The sequence below is a fragment of the Ascaphus truei genome, unplaced genomic scaffold (assembly GCF_040206685.1).
Source record: "Ascaphus truei isolate aAscTru1 unplaced genomic scaffold, aAscTru1.hap1 HAP1_SCAFFOLD_527, whole genome shotgun sequence".
NCBI lineage: Eukaryota > Metazoa > Chordata > Amphibia > Anura > Ascaphidae > Ascaphus > Ascaphus truei.
The window spans coordinates 211,705-230,000 of record NW_027456858.1 but is presented as its reverse complement, the minus strand read 5'-3'; the positions used below and the strand labels follow the sequence as shown (position 1 = coordinate 230,000).

General features: G+C 55.2%; 1 protein-coding gene across 1 annotated transcript in view; it reads left to right on the top strand.

Annotated features, from left to right (window-relative positions):
• Positions 1 to 18,296, top strand: part of LOC142485082 (uridine-cytidine kinase-like 1) — a 112,904-nt gene that overhangs the window by 40,139 nt on the left and 54,469 nt on the right. The window contains exons 2-4 of the mRNA XM_075584287.1: positions 5,139 to 5,309; positions 15,323 to 15,394; positions 17,730 to 17,919. Of these exons, the coding sequence (XP_075440402.1) occupies positions 5,139 to 5,309; positions 15,323 to 15,394; positions 17,730 to 17,919 (433 nt within the window). The remainder of the gene's footprint in view (positions 1 to 5,138; positions 5,310 to 15,322; positions 15,395 to 17,729; positions 17,920 to 18,296) is intronic.

Below are 18,296 nucleotides of genomic sequence, written 5' to 3'. Positions count from 1 at the left end.
CAGCCAGCCCCAGCCAGCTTCAGACATAAATGTAACATTGTGAAAGAGGAGTCCCTGCTCCGAAGAGCGTACAATCTAATTGGTAGGAGGAACGTACAGAGACAGTAGGAGGGCGTTCTGGTAAGTGCGTCTGCAGGGGGCCAAGCGTTATGTATCGTGTATAGTATTAGCCAAGGTGCTACTCATATATGCTTCATTAAGCAAGTGTGTCTTAAGTGGGGTCTTAAAGGTGGATAGAGAGGGTGCTAGTCGGGTACTGAGGGGAAGGGCATTCCAGAGGTGTGGGGCAGTCAGTGAGAAAGGTTTAAGGCGGGAGAGGGCTTTAGATACAAAGGGGGTAGAGAGAAGACATCCTCAATACATAGCGAGAAATTAGGGCTGAGATGTAAGGAGGGGCAGAAGAGTGTAAAGCTTTAAAAGTGAGGAGAAGAATGGAGTGTGAGATGCGGGATTTGATTGGAAGCCAGGAGAGGGATTTCATGAGGGGAGACGCGGAGACAGATCTAGGAAAGAGTAGAGTGATTCTGGCAGCAGCGTTTAGGATAGATTGTAGGGGAGACAGGTGAGAGGCAGGAAGGCCGGACAGCAGGAGGTTACAGTAATCAAGACGGGAGAGAATGAGGGCCTGAGTCAGAGTTTTAGCAGTCGAGCAACATAGGAAAGGGCGTATCTTTGTTATATTGCGGAGGAAAAAGCGACAAGTTTTAGAAATGTTTTGAATGTGAGGGGCGAATGTGAGAGAGGAGTCGAGTGTGACCCCTAGGCAGTGTGCTTGGGCTACTGGGTGAATGATGGTAGTTCCAACAGTAATGTGGAAGGAGGTAGTAGGGCCAGGTTTGGGAGGAAGTATGAGGAGCTCTGTTTTAGCCATGTTGAGTTTAAGGCGGCGGAGGGCCATCCAGGATGATATAGCAGAGAGACATTCAGAAACTTTGGTCTGTACAGCAGGAGTAAGATCAGGGGTTGAAAAGTACATTTGTGTCGTCCGCATAGAGGTGATATTTAAACACGAGATGTGATTAGGTCACCTAGAGAGAGTGTGTAAAGAGAAGAGGTCCCAGGGCAGAGCCCTGTGGTACCCACACAAAGAGATCGATAGAGGAGGTGTTTTGCAAAGGAGATACTGAAAGTACGATGGGAGAGGTAGGATGAGATCCAGGATAGAGCTTTGTTCCGAATACCAAGAGGCTGGAGAATGTGAAGGAGAAGAGGGTGGTCCACGTTGTCAAATGCTGCAGAGAGGTCGAGTAATATGAGCAGAGTGTAATGACCTCTGTCTTTGGCAGCATGGAGGTCGTCAGTTATTTTAGTGAGGGCTGTTTCCGTGGAGTGAGCAGTGCGGAAGCCAGATTGTAGAGGGTCTAGGAGAGAATAGGTGTTGAGAAAATGGAGCAAGCGAGAGAATACAAGACGTTCAAGGAGTTTAGAGGCAAAAGGCAGGAGGGAGACAGGTCGATCATTAGAAAGACAGGTAGGGTCAAGCTTGCTGTTTATGAGTAATGGTATGACTGTTGCATGTTTGATGGAAGAGGGAAAGGTACCAGAGCAGAGGGAGGAGTTAAAAATGTGTGAGCCTAGGGATTATAGTAGGAGCAAGAAGTTTTAGGAGATGGGAGGGAATGGGGTCTAGAGGGAGAAGAGGAGATCAGCAACAACACATCCTCCTCTGTGACTGCGGAAAAAGAGAGAAGGAAGGCAGGAGGAGAGTTGGGAAGAGGTGTAGGATGGGAGGAGGAAACAGAGGGGATGTTCTGCCGTATGGATTCCACCTTTTCCTTAAAATAGCAAAGTCCTGAGGTGAGATGGAGGAAGAAGAAGAGGCAGCTGAGGGTGGTCTGAGTAGAGAGTCAGACAGAGAACAGTCGGCGTGGGTTAGACTTGTGCGTTTTTATTAGTGCAAAAAAGTAGGCTTGTTTAGCTTGCGAGAGGGCAGAGTTGAAACAGAACAACAAACTTGTAGTGAAGGAAGTCTGCGAGAGTGTGAGATTTACTCCAGAGGCGTTCAGAGGAACGAGTGGAGGAACGCAGCATGCGCGTGTGGGAATTTAGCCAGGGTCTGGGGTTAAAAGGGCGAGGGCGGCAGAGAGAAAGCGGCACATGTAGATCGAGAGGAGGACAAGGCAGAGTTGTAGTTCCTAACCAGGTTGTCAGGGTCTGTCGCAGAGCTGAGAGAGGAGAGGGAGGAGCGTAAAGTGGAATCAAGGTTGGCAGGTTAATAGAGCGCAGGTTTCTGCAGAAATGAGGGGGAGATGGAGAAGGGGAGAAGCGAGATAGAGAGAATAAGATGAGGAAATGGAGAAATCAGAGAGAAAAGTTTAGTGAAAACCAGGTCTAGGTAGTGGCCATCCTTGTGGGTGCTGGCAGCAGTCCACTTTTGAAGGCCAATAGGATAGAGAGAGAAAGCCGTAAGCCCAGGGGAGAGAGGGGTCATCAATGTGGCAATTGAAGTCCCCAAGGAGAAGAACAGGTGTCTGAGGAGAGAAAGAAAGAGAGCCAGGACTCAGAGAGAAAGGCAGAAGGGGGGTGAGTAGAGGTAGGTGGGCGATAGATGACTGCCACGTGGACAGGGAGAGGAGAGAAGATCTGAACAGTGTGAGCCTCAATGGAGGGAAAGGCAAGATATGGAGGAATAGGAAGGGTTCAGTAACGGCAGAGAGAGGAGAGCAGGAGCCCCACGCCTCCACCCCTGCCATCAGTGTGCGGAGTGTGGGAGAAGGAAAGGCCACCGTAGGAGAGGGCAGCTTCCAGAGCAGTGTCAGACTGAGTGAGCCAGGTCTCAGTTATAGCAAATAGGAGCAGAGAGTGAGAGAGAAAGAAGTCATGCACAGAGAGGAACTTGTTAGAAAGGGAGCGAGCATTCCAAAGGGCACAGGAGAAAGGGAGAGAGGAGGGAGGGTGGCAGGGGATGGGTATGAGGTTGGAGGGGTTGACACCAGAAGGAGCAGAAGTTGCATGTGGGAGGCGAGGACGAGAGCAAGTAGGAATAAGGCAGGGACCAGGATTGGGAGAGATATCCCCAGAAGCGAGGAGGAGAAGCATGGACAGAAAGAGAATGTGTGAGGATGATTTGTAGGGGTGTGTTTTAGTGCAGGGGGTATAGCTGTGTGGTGACAGAGGGCGCAGGTAAGAAAGGAGTTCATGTGAACAGAGAAGCGGGGAAGGAAGGAGAGATGGAGATATATGAATAGAGTTAGAGACATAAGGACGGAAGTGCATAATTTGAGAAGAAGTGAGGCCACAGCAAAAATAAATAGTAAAGGTGGCATCACAGCAATAGTAACGTGGTGAGATGTGCAGTCTGGGATAGATAATATCCTCCTTTCCACTTCACTCCATTTGAACTCCCTTTTAAACTCCACTTTGCTTGTTACTTAAAATGTGCTACTTGGACGTGGGCTGCAGACAGCATGGCGGCTATGTGTGTGCTTACTGTATGTAGCTCTAAAATGTCACCTGACTGAATTAAGCTCAACCCAGGCAACTTAATTGGCACATGTGAGGGACATTAAAACAGATGGTTCCTCTAAACAGGGTGTTGTTCAAGTAGATCAGGCCTGCACAACTCGTAAAGTGAGAGCTGCTCCAAGGAAAACATTTTTGGGCCGCACGGGTAAAATCATCATCATCATCATCATCATCATCATCATCATCATCATCTCTCCTCCAGCACCTCTCATCATCATCATCCTCGTATATCTCCCCCAGCACCCCTCATCATCATCCTCATATCTCCCCCAGAACCCCTCACTATCAACCTTTGCGATACTCCCCATCTATCTCTCATACCCCCATCTCTCCCCTTCACCCACACACATAATACTCCCCCTCCACATCAAACACACAATACCCCCTGCACACCACACACATCCCACCCCCCCTGCACCTCACATCCTTCTCCCCTGTGCACCTCACATCATTCTCCCCCCTTGCTCCTCACATCATTCTCCCCCCCTCCACCGCCAATCACCCCCCCCCCGCACCTCCAATGACCCTCCCCTGCACCTCCAATGACCCTCCCCTGCACCTCCAATGACCCTCCCCTGCACCTCCAATGACCCTCCCCTGCACCTCCAATGACCCTCCCCTGCACCTCCAATGACCCTCCCCTGCACCTCCAATGACCCCCCTCTGCACCTCCAATGACCCCCCTCTGCACCTCCAATGACCCCCCTCTGCACCTCCAATGACCCCCCTCTGCACCTCCAATGACCCCCCTCTGCACCTCCAATGACCCCCCTCTGCACCTCCAATGACCCCCCTCTGCACCTCCAATGACCCCCCTCTGCACCTCCAATGACCCCCCTCTGCACCTCCAATGACCCCCCTCTGCACCTCCAATGACCCCCCCTCTGCACCTCCAATGACCCCCCCTCTGCACCTCCAATGACCTTCCTCTGCACCTCCAATCACCCCCCTCTGCACCTCCAATCACCCCCCTCTGCACCTCCAATCACCCCCCTCTGCACCTCCAATCACCCCCCTCTGCACCTCCAATCACCCCCCTCTGCACCTCCAATCACCCCCCTCTGCACCTCCAATCACCCCCCTCTGCACCTCCAATCACCCCCCTGCACCTCCAATCATTAGGGGGGTGTGTGTGTGTGTGTGTGTGGACTGCTTCTATTAGGGGGGGGGGTGTGTGTGTGTGTGTGTGTGTGTGTGTGTGTGTGTGTGTGTGTGTGTGTGTGTGTGTGTGTGTGTGTGTGTGTGTGTGTGTGTGGACTGCTTCTATTAGGGGGGTGTGTGGACTGCTTCTATTAGGTGTGTGTGTGTGTGTGTGTGTGTGGACTGCTTCTATTAGGGGTGTGTGTGGACTGCTTCTATTAGGTGTGTGTGTGTGTGTGTGTGTGTGTGTGTGTGTGTGTGTGTGGACTGCTTCTATAAGGCGTGTGTGTGTGTGTGTGTGTGTGTGTGGACTGCTTCTATTAGGGGTGTGTGTGTGTGGACTGCTTCTATTAGGGGTGTGTGTGTGTGTGTGTGTGTGTGTGTGTGTGTGGACTGCTTCTATAAGGCGTGTGTGTGTATATTGACCCGTGCCCTGTATATGGGGTTATATTGACCCGTGCCCTGTATATGGGGTTATATTGACCCGTGCCCTGTATATGGGGTTATATTGACCCGTGCCCTCTGTCCTGCAGGTTCTCAGTAAGGAGGAACAGGAACTCGCTGCGCGGAATGAATATAATTTTGACCACCCCGATGCGTTTGACTTTGATCTTCTGGTGAACGTTCTGCGCAAACTCAAGAAAGGGAAGAGCATCAAAGTGCCGGTGTACGATTTCACCACGCACAGCCGCAGGAAGGAGTGTGTATGTATATACCATGCACAGTGTGTGTGACTGCACCCCGCACAGCCGCAGGAAGGGGTGTGTATGTATATACCATGCACAGTGTGTGTGACTGCACCCCGCACAGCCGCAGGAAGGAGTGTGTATGTATATACCATGCACAGTGTGTGTGACTGCACCCCGCACAGCCGCAGGAAGGAGTGTGTATGTATATACCATGCACAGTGTGTGTGACTGCACCCCGCACAGCCGCAGGAAGGAGTGTGTATGTATATACCATGCACAGTGTGTGTGACTGCACCCCGCACAGCCGCAGGAAGGGGTGTGTATGTATATACCATGCACAGTGTGTGTGACTGCACCCCGCACAGCCGCAGGAAGGGGTGTGTATGTATGTATATACCATGCACAGTGTGTGTGACTGTGTGACTGCACCCCGCACAGCCGCAGGAAGGGGTGTGTATGTATATACCATGCACAGTGTGTGTGACTGCACCCCGCACAGCCGCAGGAAGGAGTGTGTATGTATATACCATGCACAGTGTGTGTGACTGCACCCCGCACAGCCGCAGGAAGGAGTGTGTATGTATATACCATGCACAGTGTGTGTGACTGCACCCCGCACAGCCGCAGGAAGGGGTGTGTATGTATATACCATGCACAGTGTGTGTGACTGCACCCCGCACAGCCGCAGGAAGGAGTGTGTATGTATATACCATGCACAGTGTGTGTGACTGCACCACGCACAGCCGCAGGAAGGGGTGTGTATGTATGTATATACCATGCACAGTGTGTGTGACTGTGTGACTGCACCCCGCACAGCCGCAGGAAGGGGTGTGTATGTATATACCATGCACAGTGTGTGTGACTGCACCCCGCACAGCCGCAGGAAGGAGTGTGTATGTATATACCATGCACAGTGTGTGTGACTGCACCCCGCACAGCCGCAGGAAGGGGTATGTATGTATATACCATGCACAGTGTGTGTGACTGCACCCCGCACAGCCGCAGGAAGGGGTGTGTATGTATGTATATACCATGCACAGTGTGTGTGACTGTGTGACTGCACCCCGCACAGCCGCAGGAAGGGGTGTGTATGTATATACCATGCACAGTGTGTGTGACTGCACCCCGCACAGCCGCAGGAAGGAGTGTGTATGTATATACCATGCACAGTGTGTGTGACTGCACCCCGCACAGCCGCAGGAAGGGGTGTGTATGTATATACCATGCACAGTGTGTGTGACTGCACCCCGCACAGCCGCAGGAAGGGGTGTGTATGTATATACCATGCACAGTGTGTGTGACTGCACCCCGCACAGCCGCAGGAAGGAGTGTGTATGTATATACCATGCACAGTGTGTGTGACTGCACCCCGCACAGCCGCAGGAAGGGGTGTGTATGTATATACCATGCACAGTGTGTGTGACTGCACCCCGCACAGCCGCAGGAAGGAGTGTGTATGTATATACCATGCACAGTGTGTGTGACTGCACCACGCACAGCCGCAGGAAGGAGTGTGTATGTATATACCATGCACAGTGTGTGTGACTGCACCCCGCACAGCCGCAGGAAGGAGTGTGTATGTATATACCATGCACAGTGTGTGTGACTGCACCCCGCACAGCCGCAGGAAGGGGTGTGTATGTATATACCATGCACAGTGTGTGTGACTGCACCCCGCACAGCCGCAGGAAGGGGTGTGTATGTATATACCATGCACAGTGTGTGTGACTGCACCCCGCACAGCCGCAGGAAGGGGTGTGTATGTATATACCATGCACAGTGTGTGTGACTGCACTCCGCACAGCCGCAGGAAGGGGTGTGTATGTATATACCATGCACAGTGTGTGTGACTGCACCCCGCACAGCCGCAGGAAGGGGTGTGTATGTATATACCATGCACAGTGTGTGTGACTGCACCACGCACAGCCGCAGGAAGGAGTGTGTATGTATATACCATGCACAGTGTGTGTGACTGCACCCCGCACAGCCGCAGGAAGGGGTGTGTATGTATATACCATGCACAGTGTGTGTGACTGCACCCCGCACAGCCGCAGGAAGGGGTGTGTATGTATATACCATGCACAGTGTGTGTGACTGCACCCCGCACAGCCGCAGGAAGGGGTGTGTATGTATATTCCATGCACAGTGTGTGTGACTGCACCCCGCACAGCCGCAGGAAGGAGTGTGTATGTATATACCATGCACAGTGTGTGTGTGACTGCACCCCGCACAGCCGCAGGAAGGGGTGTGTATGTATATACCAGGCACAGTGTGTGTGTGACTGCACCCCGCACAGCCGCAGGAAGGAGTGTGTATGTATATACCATGCACTGTGTGTGTGACTGCACCCCGCACAGCCGCAGGAAGGGGTGTGTGTGTATATACCATGCACAGTGTGTGTGACTGCACCCCGCACAGCCGCAGGAAGGGGTGTGTATGTATATACCATGCACAGTGTGTGTGACTGCACCCCGCACAGCCGCAGGAAGGGGTGTGTATGTATATACCATGCACAGTGTGTGTGACTGCACCCCGCACAGCCGCAGGAAGGAGTGTGTATGTATATACCATGCACTGTGTGTGTGACTGCACCCCGCACAGCCGCAGGAAGGGGTGTGTATGTATATACCATGCACAGTGTGTGTGTGACTGCACCCCGCACAGCCGCAGGAAGGAGTGTGTATGTATATACCATGCACTGTGTGTGTGACTGCACCCCGCACAGCCGCAGGAAGGAGTGTGTATGTATATACCATGCACAGTGTGTGTGACTGCACCCCGCACAGGCGCAGGAAGGGGTGTGTATGTATATACCATGCACAGTGTGTGTGACTGCACCCCGCACAGCCGCAGGAAGGGGTGTGTATGTATATACCATGCACTGTGTGTGTGACTGCACCCCGCACAGCCGCAGGAAGGGGTGTGTATGTATATACCATGCACTGTGTGTGTGACTGCACCCCGCACAGCCGCAGGAAGGAGTGTGTATGTATATACCATGCACAGTGTGTGTGACTGCACCCCGCACAGCCGCAGGAAGGGGTGTGTATGTATGTATATACCATGCACAGTGTGTGTGACTGTGTGACTGCACCCCGCACAGCCGCAGGAAGGGGTGTGTATGTATATACCATGCACAGTGTGTGTGACTGCACCCCGCACAGCCGCAGGAAGGGGTGTGTATGTATATACCATGCACAGTGTGTGTGACTACACCCCGCACAGCCGCAGGAAGGGGTGTGTGTGTATATACCATGCACAGTGTGTGTGACTGCACCCCGCACAGCCGCAGGAAGGAGTGTGTATGTATATACCATGCACAGTGTGTGTGACTGCACCCCGCACAGCCGCAGGAAGGGGTGTGTATGTATATACCATGCACAGTGTGTGTGACTGCACCCCGCACAGCCGCAGGAAGGGGTGTGTATGTATATACCATGCACAGTGTGTGTGACTGCACCCCGCACAACCGCAGGAAGGAGTGTGTATGTATATACCATGCACAGTGTGTGTGACTGCACCCCGCACAGCCGCAGGAAGGGGTGTGTATGTATATACCATGCACAGTGTGTGTGACTGCACCCCGCACAGCCGCAGGAAGGAGTGTGTATGTATATACCATGCACAGTGTGTGTGACTGCACCACGCACAGCCGCAGGAAGGAGTGTGTATGTATATACCATGCACAGTGTGTGTGACTGCACCCCGCACAGCCGCAGGAAGGAGTGTGTATGTATATACCATGCACAGTGTGTGTGACTGCACCCCGCACAGCCGCAGGAAGGGGTGTGTATGTATATACCATGCACAGTGTGTGTGACTGCACCCCGCACAGCCGCAGGAAGGGGTGTGTATGTATATACCATGCACAGTGTGTGTGACTGCACCCCGCACAGCCGCAGGAAGGGGTGTGTATGTATATACCATGCACAGTGTGTGTGACTGCACTCCGCACAGCCGCAGGAAGGGGTGTGTATGTATATACCATGCACAGTGTGTGTGACTGCACCCCGCACAGCCGCAGGAAGGGGTGTGTATGTATATACCATGCACAGTGTGTGTGACTGCACCACGCACAGCCGCAGGAAGGAGTGTGTATGTATATACCATGCACAGTGTGTGTGACTGCACCCCGCACAGCCGCAGGAAGGGGTGTGTATGTATATACCATGCACAGTGTGTGTGACTGCACCCCGCACAGCCGCAGGAAGGGGTGTGTATGTATATACCATGCACAGTGTGTGTGACTGCACCCCGCACAGCCGCAGGAAGGGGTGTGTATGTATATTCCATGCACAGTGTGTGTGACTGCACCCCGCACAGCCGCAGGAAGGAGTGTGTATGTATATACCATGCACAGTGTGTGTGTGACTGCACCCCGCACAGCCGCAGGAAGGGGTGTGTATGTATATACCATGCACAGTGTGTGTGTGACTGCACCCCGCACAGCCGCAGGAAGGAGTGTGTATGTATATACCATGCACTGTGTGTGTGACTGCACCCCGCACAGCCGCAGGAAGGGGTGTGTGTGTATATACCATGCACAGTGTGTGTGACTGCACCCCGCACAGCCGCAGGAAGGGGTGTGTATGTATATACCATGCACAGTGTGTGTGACTGCACCCCGCACAGCCGCAGGAAGGGGTGTGTATGTATATACCATGCACAGTGTGTGTGACTGCACCCCGCACAGCCGCAGGAAGGAGTGTGTATGTATATACCATGCACTGTGTGTGTGACTGCACCCCGCACAGCCGCAGGAAGGGGTGTGTATGTATATACCATGCACAGTGTGTGTGTGACTGCACCCCGCACAGCCGCAGGAAGGAGTGTGTATGTATATACCATGCACTGTGTGTGTGACTGCACCCCGCACAGCCGCAGGAAGGAGTGTGTATGTATATACCATGCACAGTGTGTGTGACTGCACCCCGCACAGGCGCAGGAAGGGGTGTGTATGTATATACCATGCACAGTGTGTGTGACTGCACCCCGCACAGCCGCAGGAAGGGGTGTGTATGTATATACCATGCACTGTGTGTGTGACTGCACCCCGCACAGCCGCAGGAAGGGGTGTGTATGTATATACCATGCACTGTGTGTGTGACTGCACCCCGCACAGCCGCAGGAAGGAGTGTGTATGTATATACCATGCACAGTGTGTGTGACTGCACCCCGCACAGCCGCAGGAAGGGGTGTGTATGTATGTATATACCATGCACAGTGTGTGTGACTGTGTGACTGCACCCCGCACAGCCGCAGGAAGGGGTGTGTATGTATATACCATGCACAGTGTGTGTGACTGCACCCCGCACAGCCGCAGGAAGGGGTGTGTATGTATATACCATGCACAGTGTGTGTGACTACACCCCGCACAGCCGCAGGAAGGGGTGTGTGTGTATATACCATGCACAGTGTGTGTGACTGCACCCCGCACAGCCGCAGGAAGGAGTGTGTATGTATATACCATGCACAGTGTGTGTGACTGCACCCCGCACAGCCGCAGGAAGGGGTGTGTATGTATATACCATGCACAGTGTGTGTGACTGCACCCCGCACAGCCGCAGGAAGGGGTGTGTATGTATATACCATGCACAGTGTGTGTGACTGCACCCCGCACAACCGCAGGAAGGAGTGTGTATGTATATACCATGCACAGTGTGTGTGACTGCACCCCGCACAGCCGCAGGAAGGGGTGTGTATGTATATACCATGCACAGTGTGTGTGACTGCACCCCGCACAACCGCAGGAAGGAGTGTGTATGTATATACCATGCACAGTGTGTGTAACTGCACCCCGCACAGCCGCAGGAAGGGGTGTGTATGTATATACCATGCACAGTGTGTGTGTGACTGCACCCCGCACAGCCGCAGGAAGGGGTGTGTATGTATATACCATGCAGAGTGTGTGTGTGACTGCACCCCGCACAGCCGCAGGAAGGGGTGTGTATGTATATACCATGCACAGTGTGTGTGACTGCACCCCGCACAACCGCAGGAAGGAGTGTGTATGTATATACCATGCACAGTGTGTGTAACTGCACCCCGCACAGCCGCAGGAAGGGGTGTGTATGTATATACCATGCACAGTGTGTGTGTGACTGCACCCCGCACAGCCGCAGGAAGGGGTGTGTATGTATATACCATGCACAGTGTGTGTGACTGCACCCCGCACAACCTCAGGAAGGGGTGTGTATGTATATACCATGCACAGTGTGTGTGACTGCACCCCGCACAGCCGCAGGAAGGGGTGTGTATGTATATACCATGCACAGTGTGTGTGACTGCACCCCGCACAGCCGCAGGAAGGGGTGTGTATGTATATACCATGCACAGTGTGTGTGACTGCACCCCGCACAGCCGCAGGAAGGGGTGTGTATGTATATACCATGCACAGTGTGTGTGACTGCACCCCGCACAACCTCAGGAAGGGGTGTGTATGTATATACCATGCACAGTGTGTGTGACTGCACCCCGCACAGCCGCAGGAAGGGGTGTGTATGTATATACCATGCACAGTGTGTGTGACTGCACCCCGCACAGCCGCAGGAAGGAGTGTGTATGTATATACCATGCACTGTGTGTGTGACTGCACCCCGCACAGCCGCAGGAAGGGGTGTGTATGTATATACCATGCACAGTGTGTGTGTGACTGCACCCCGCACAGCCGCAGGAAGGAGTGTGTATGTATATACCATGCACTGTGTGTGTGACTGCACCCCGCACAGCCGCAGGAAGGAGTGTGTATGTATATACCATGCACAGTGTGTGTGACTGCACCCCGCACAGGCGCAGGAAGGGGTGTGTATGTATATACCATGCACAGTGTGTGTGACTGCACCCCGCACAGCCGCAGGAAGGGGTGTGTATGTATATACCATGCACTGTGTGTGTGACTGCACCCCGCACAGCCGCAGGAAGGGGTGTGTATGTATATACCATGCACTGTGTGTGTGACTGCACCCCGCACAGCCGCAGGAAGGAGTGTGTATGTATATACCATGCACAGTGTGTGTGACTGCACCCCGCACAGCCGCAGGAAGGGGTGTGTATGTATGTATATACCATGCACAGTGTGTGTGACTGTGTGACTGCACCCCGCACAGCCGCAGGAAGGGGTGTGTATGTATATACCATGCACAGTGTGTGTGACTGCACCCCGCACAGCCGCAGGAAGGGGTGTGTATGTATATACCATGCACAGTGTGTGTGACTACACCCCGCACAGCCGCAGGAAGGGGTGTGTGTGTATATACCATGCACAGTGTGTGTGACTGCACCCCGCACAGCCGCAGGAAGGAGTGTGTATGTATATACCATGCACAGTGTGTGTGACTGCACCCCGCACAGCCGCAGGAAGGGGTGTGTATGTATATACCATGCACAGTGTGTGTGACTGCACCCCGCACAGCCGCAGGAAGGGGTGTGTATGTATATACCATGCACAGTGTGTGTGACTGCACCCCGCACAACCGCAGGAAGGAGTGTGTATGTATATACCATGCACAGTGTGTGTGACTGCACCCCGCACAGCCGCAGGAAGGGGTGTGTATGTATATACCATGCACAGTGTGTGTGACTGCACCCCGCACAACCGCAGGAAGGAGTGTGTATGTATATACCATGCACAGTGTGTGTAACTGCACCCCGCACAGCCGCAGGAAGGGGTGTGTATGTATATACCATGCACAGTGTGTGTGTGACTGCACCCCGCACAGCCGCAGGAAGGGGTGTGTATGTATATACCATGCACAGTGTGTGTGTGACTGCACCCCGCACAGCCGCAGGAAGGGGTGTGTATGTATATACCATGCACAGTGTGTGTGACTGCACCCCGCACAACCTCAGGAAGGGGTGTGTATGTATATACCATGCACAGTGTGTGTGACTGCACCCCGCACAGCCGCAGGAAGGGGTGTGTATGTATATACCATGCACAGTGTGTGTGACTGCACCCCGCACAGCCGCAGGAAGGGGTGTGTATGTATATACCATGCACAGTGTGTGTGTGTGACTGCACCCCGCACAGCCGCAGGAAGGAGTGTGTATGTATGTACCATGCACAGTGTGTGTGACTGCACCCCGCACAGCCGCAGGAAGGGGTGTGTATGTATATACCATGCACAGTGTGTGTGTGTGACTGCACCCCGCACAGCCGCAGGAAGGGGTGTGTATGTATGTACCATGCACAGTGTGTGTGACTACACCCCGCACAGCCGCAGGAAGGGGTGTGTATGTATATACCATGCACTTTGTGTGTGACTGCACCCCGCACAGCCGCAGGAAGGGGTGTGTATGTATATACCATGCACAGTGTGTGTGACTGCACCCCGCACAGCCGCAGGAAGGGGTGTGTGTGTATATACCATGCACAGTGTGTGTGACTGCACCCCGCACAGCCGCAGGAAGGGGTGTGTGTGTATATACCATGCACAATGTGTGTGACTGCACCCCGCACAGCCGCAGGAAGGGGTGTGTGTGTATATACCATGCACAGTGTGTGTGACTGCACCCCGCACAGCCGCAGGAAGGGTGTGTGTGTATATACCATGCACAGTGTGTGTGACTGCACCCCGCACAGCCGCAGGAAGGGGTGTGTATGTATATACCATGCACAGTGTGTATGACTGCACCCCGCACAGCCGCAGGAAGGAGTGTGTATGTATATACCATGCACAGTGTGTGTGACTGCACCCCGCACAGCGGCAGGAAGGGGTGTGTATGTATGTATATACCATGCACAGTGTGTGTGTGTGACTGCACCCCGCACAGCCGCAGGAAGGGGTGTGTATGTATATACCATGCACAGTGTGTGTGACTGCACCCCGCACAGCCGCAGGAAGGGGTGTGTATGTATGTACCATGCACAGTGTGTGTGACTGCACCCCGCACAGCCGCAGGAAGGGGTGTGTATGTATATACCGTGCACTGTGTGTGTGACTGCACCCCGCACAGCCGCAGGAAGGAGTGTGTATGTATATACCATGCACAGTGTGTGTGACTGCACCCCGCACAGCCGCAGGAAGGGGTGTGTATGTATATACCATGCACAGTGTGTGTGACTGCACCCCGCACAGCCGCAGGAAGGGGTGTGTATGTATATACCATGCACTGTGTGTGTGACTGCACCCCGCACAGCCGCAGGAAGGAGTGTGTATGTATATACCATGCACAGTGTGTGTGACTGCACCCCGCACAGCCGCAGGAAGGAGTGTGTATGTATATACCATGCACAGTGTGTGTGACTGCACCCCGCACAGCCGCAGGAAGGAGTGTGTATGTATATACCATGCACAGTGTGTGTGACTGCACCCCGCACAGCCGCAGGAAGGGTGTGTGTGTATATACCATGCACAGTGTGTGACTGCACCCCGCACAGCCGCAGGAAGGGGTGTGTATGTATATACCATGCACAGTGTGTGTGACTGCACCCCGCACAGCCGCAGGAAGGAGTGTGTATGTATATACCATGCACAGTGTGTGTGACTGCACCCCGCACAGCCGCAGGAAGGAGTGTGTATGTATATACCATGCACAGTGTGTGTGACTGCACCCCGCACAGCCGCAGGAAGGGGTGTGTATGTATATACCATGCACAGTGTGTGTGACTGCACCCCGCACAGCCGCAGGAAGGAGTGTGTATGTATATACCATGCACAGTGTGTGTGACTGCACCCCGCACAGCCGCAGGAAGGAGTGTGTATGTATATACCATGCACAGTGTGTGTGACTGCACGCGAGCTGCATGATGAAACACATTGGGTGAATGAGAGCGTGTATAGGACGCTCGCACGTGAGCGTCGGCAAGAGCAAAGCTTGAGGAGACAAGTAAATTTGTCTTTGTAGCACGACGGCAGGTCACGTGACCGGTTCGCCCAATGAGGACGAACCAGCTCCGACTTGCCTCTCCGCCGCGTCTTCCTACAGGACAAAAAACCTCTCTCCTGCTGCAGGAGTGCGACGCCGCGCCAGTGTTTGCACGCGCACTCTCAGCGCGGCCTTATCTGTAACCCGTCCCATCTCCTCAGAAAACGGTGTATGGCGCCAACGTGGTGATATTAGAGGGAATCTTGTCTTTCGCCAACAAGGAGTTACTGAAGGTACGATAGAGACGCTCCCCCCCCCCCCCCGTCTCCTCTATTCCTCTCCCTCCCCTCTACCTCCATCTCCTCTATCTTCCTCCCTACCTATTCCATCCCCCCTCTACCACCCACCTCCCCCCTCTACCACCCTCACTCCCCCTCTACCACTCTCACTCCCCCCTCTACCACCCACCTCCCCCCTCTACCACCCACCTCCCCCCTCTACCACCCACCTCCCCCCTCTACCACCCACCTCCCCCCTCTACCACCCACCTCCCCCCTCTACCACCCTCACTCCCCCTCTACCCCTCCCCTCTTACCTCTTCCCATTCCCTCCCCCCCCTTCCTTTAACGCTCTCCTCTCTCCTCCCCCGTTCTCTCTCCTCCCTCCACCCCTCCTCTCTTACCTCTTCCCATTCCCTCCCCCCCATCCTTTAACGCTCTCCTCTCTCTCCTCCCCCGTTCTCTCTCCTCCCTCCACCCCTCCCCTCTTATCTCTTCCCATTCCCTCCCCCCCTTCCTTTAACGCTCTCCTCTCTCTCCTCCCCCGTTCTCTCTCCTCCCTCCACCCCTCCCATCTCTTCCCATTCCCTCCCCCCCCATCCTTTAACGCTCTCCTCTCTCTCCTCCCCCGTTCTCTCTCCTCCCTCCACCCCTCCCCTCTTATCTCTTCCCATTCCCTCCCCCCCTTCCTTTAACGCTCTCCTCTCTCTCCTCCCCCGTTCTCTCTCCTCCCTCCACCCCTCCCCTCTTATCTCTTCCCATTCCCTCCCCCCCCATCCTTTAACACTCTCCTCTCTCTCCTCCCCCGTTCTCTCTCCTCCCTCCACCCCTCCCCTCTTACCTCTTCCCATTCCCTCCCCCCCATCCTTTAACGCTCTCCTCTCTCTCCTCCCCCGTTCTCTCTCCTCCCTCCACCCCTCCCCTCTTCTCTTCCCATTCCCTCCCCCCCCCTTCCTTTAACGCTCTCCTCTCTCTCCTCCCCCATTCCCTCCCCCCCTCCCCTCTTACCTCTTCCCATTCCCTCCCCCCCATCCTTTAACGCTCTCCTCTCTCTCCTCCCCCGTTCTCTCTCCTCCCTCCACCCCTCCCCTCTTACCTCTTCCCATTCCCTCCCCCCCATCCTTTAACGCTCTCCTCTCTCTCCTCCCCCGTTCTCTCTCCTCCCTCCACCCCTCCCCTCTTATCTCTTCCCATTCCCTCCCCCCTTCCTTTAACGCTCTCCTCTCTCTCCTCCCCCGTTCTCTCTCCTCCCCCGTTCTCTCTCCTCCCTCCACCCCTCCCCTCTTATCTCTTCCCATTCCCTCCCCCCCATCCTTTAACACTCTCCTCTCTCTCCTCCCCCGTTCTCTCTCCTCCCTCCACCCCTCCCCTCTTACCTCTTCCCATTCCCTCCCCCCCATCCTTTAACGCTCTCCTCTCTCTCCTCCCCCGTTCTCTCTCCTCCCTCCACCCCTCCCCTCTTCTCTTCCCATTCCCTCCCCCCCCCTTCCTTTAACGCTGTCCTCTCTCTCCTCCCCCATTCTCTCTCCTCCCTCCACCCCTCCCCTCTTACCTCTTCCCATTCCCTCCCCCCCATCCTTTAACGCTCTCCTCTCTCTCCTCCCCCGTTCTCTCTCCTCCCTCCACCCCTCCCCTCTTATCTCTTCCCATTCCCTCCCCCCCTTCCTTTAACGCTCTCCTCTCTCTCCTCCCCCGTTCTCTCTCCTCCCTCCCCCCCTCCCCTCTTACCTCTTCCCATTCCCTCCCCCCCATCCTTTAACGCTCTCCTCTCTCTCCTCCCCCGTTCTCTCTCCTCCCTCCACCCCTCCCCTCTTACCTCTTCCCATTCCCTCCCCCCCATCCTTTAACGCTCTCCTCTCTCTCCTCCCCCGTTCTCTCTCCTCCCTCCACCCCTCCCCTCTTATCTCTTCCCATTCCCTCCCCCCTTCCTTTAACGCTCTCCTCTCTCTCCTCCCCCGTTCTCTCTCCTCCCTCGTTCTCTCTCCTCCCCCGTTCTCTCTCCTCCCTCCACCCCTCCCCTCTTACCTCTTCCCATTCCCTCCCCCCCATCCTTTAACGCTCTCCTCTCTCTCCTCCCCCGTTCTCTCTCCTCCCTCCACCCCTCCCCTCTTATCTCTTCCCATTCCCTCCCCCCTTCCTTTAACGCTCTCCTCTCTCTCCTCCCCCGTTCTCTCTCCTCCCTCGTTCTCTCTCCTCCCTCGTTCTCTCTCCTCCCTCGTTCTCTCTCCTCCCTCCACCCCTCCCCTCTTCTCTTCCCATTCCCTCCCCCCCTTCCTTTAACGCTCTCCTCTCTCTCCTCCCCCGTTCTCTCTCCTCCCTCCACCCTCTCTCTCCGTGCCCACCTCCGCAGCTCTTGGACATGAAGGTGTTTGTGGACACCGACTCTGACATCAGACTGGTGCGCAGGTTGAAGCGTGACATCACCGAGCGCGGCCGCGACATCGTGGGGGTTATCAAACAGTATAACAAGTTTGTCAAGCCGTCGTTCGAGCAGTACATCGAGCCCACGGTGCAGCTCGCCGACATCGTGGTGCCCAGAGGTGAGCGCGCGTGCGAGGGAGGGCGCGCGCGAGGGAGGGCGCGCGCGAGGGAGGGCGCGGGAGGGAGGGCGCGGGAGGGAGGGCGCGCGCGAGGGAGGGCGGGAGGGAGGGCGCACGAGGGAGGGAGGGCGCGTGCGAGGGAGGGCGCGTGCGAGGGAGGGCGCGTGCGAGGGAGGGCGGGCGCGAGGGAGGGCGCTCGCGAGGGAGGGCGCGTGGGTGCGACGGAGGGCGCGTGGGTGCGACGGAGGGCGCGTGCAAGGGCGCGAGTGCGAGGGAGGGCGCGTGGGTGCGACAGAGGGCGCGTGCAAGAGGGAGGGCGCGAGGGAGGGCGCGTGGGTGCGAGGGAGGGCGCGTGGGTGCGAGGGAGGGCGCGTGCG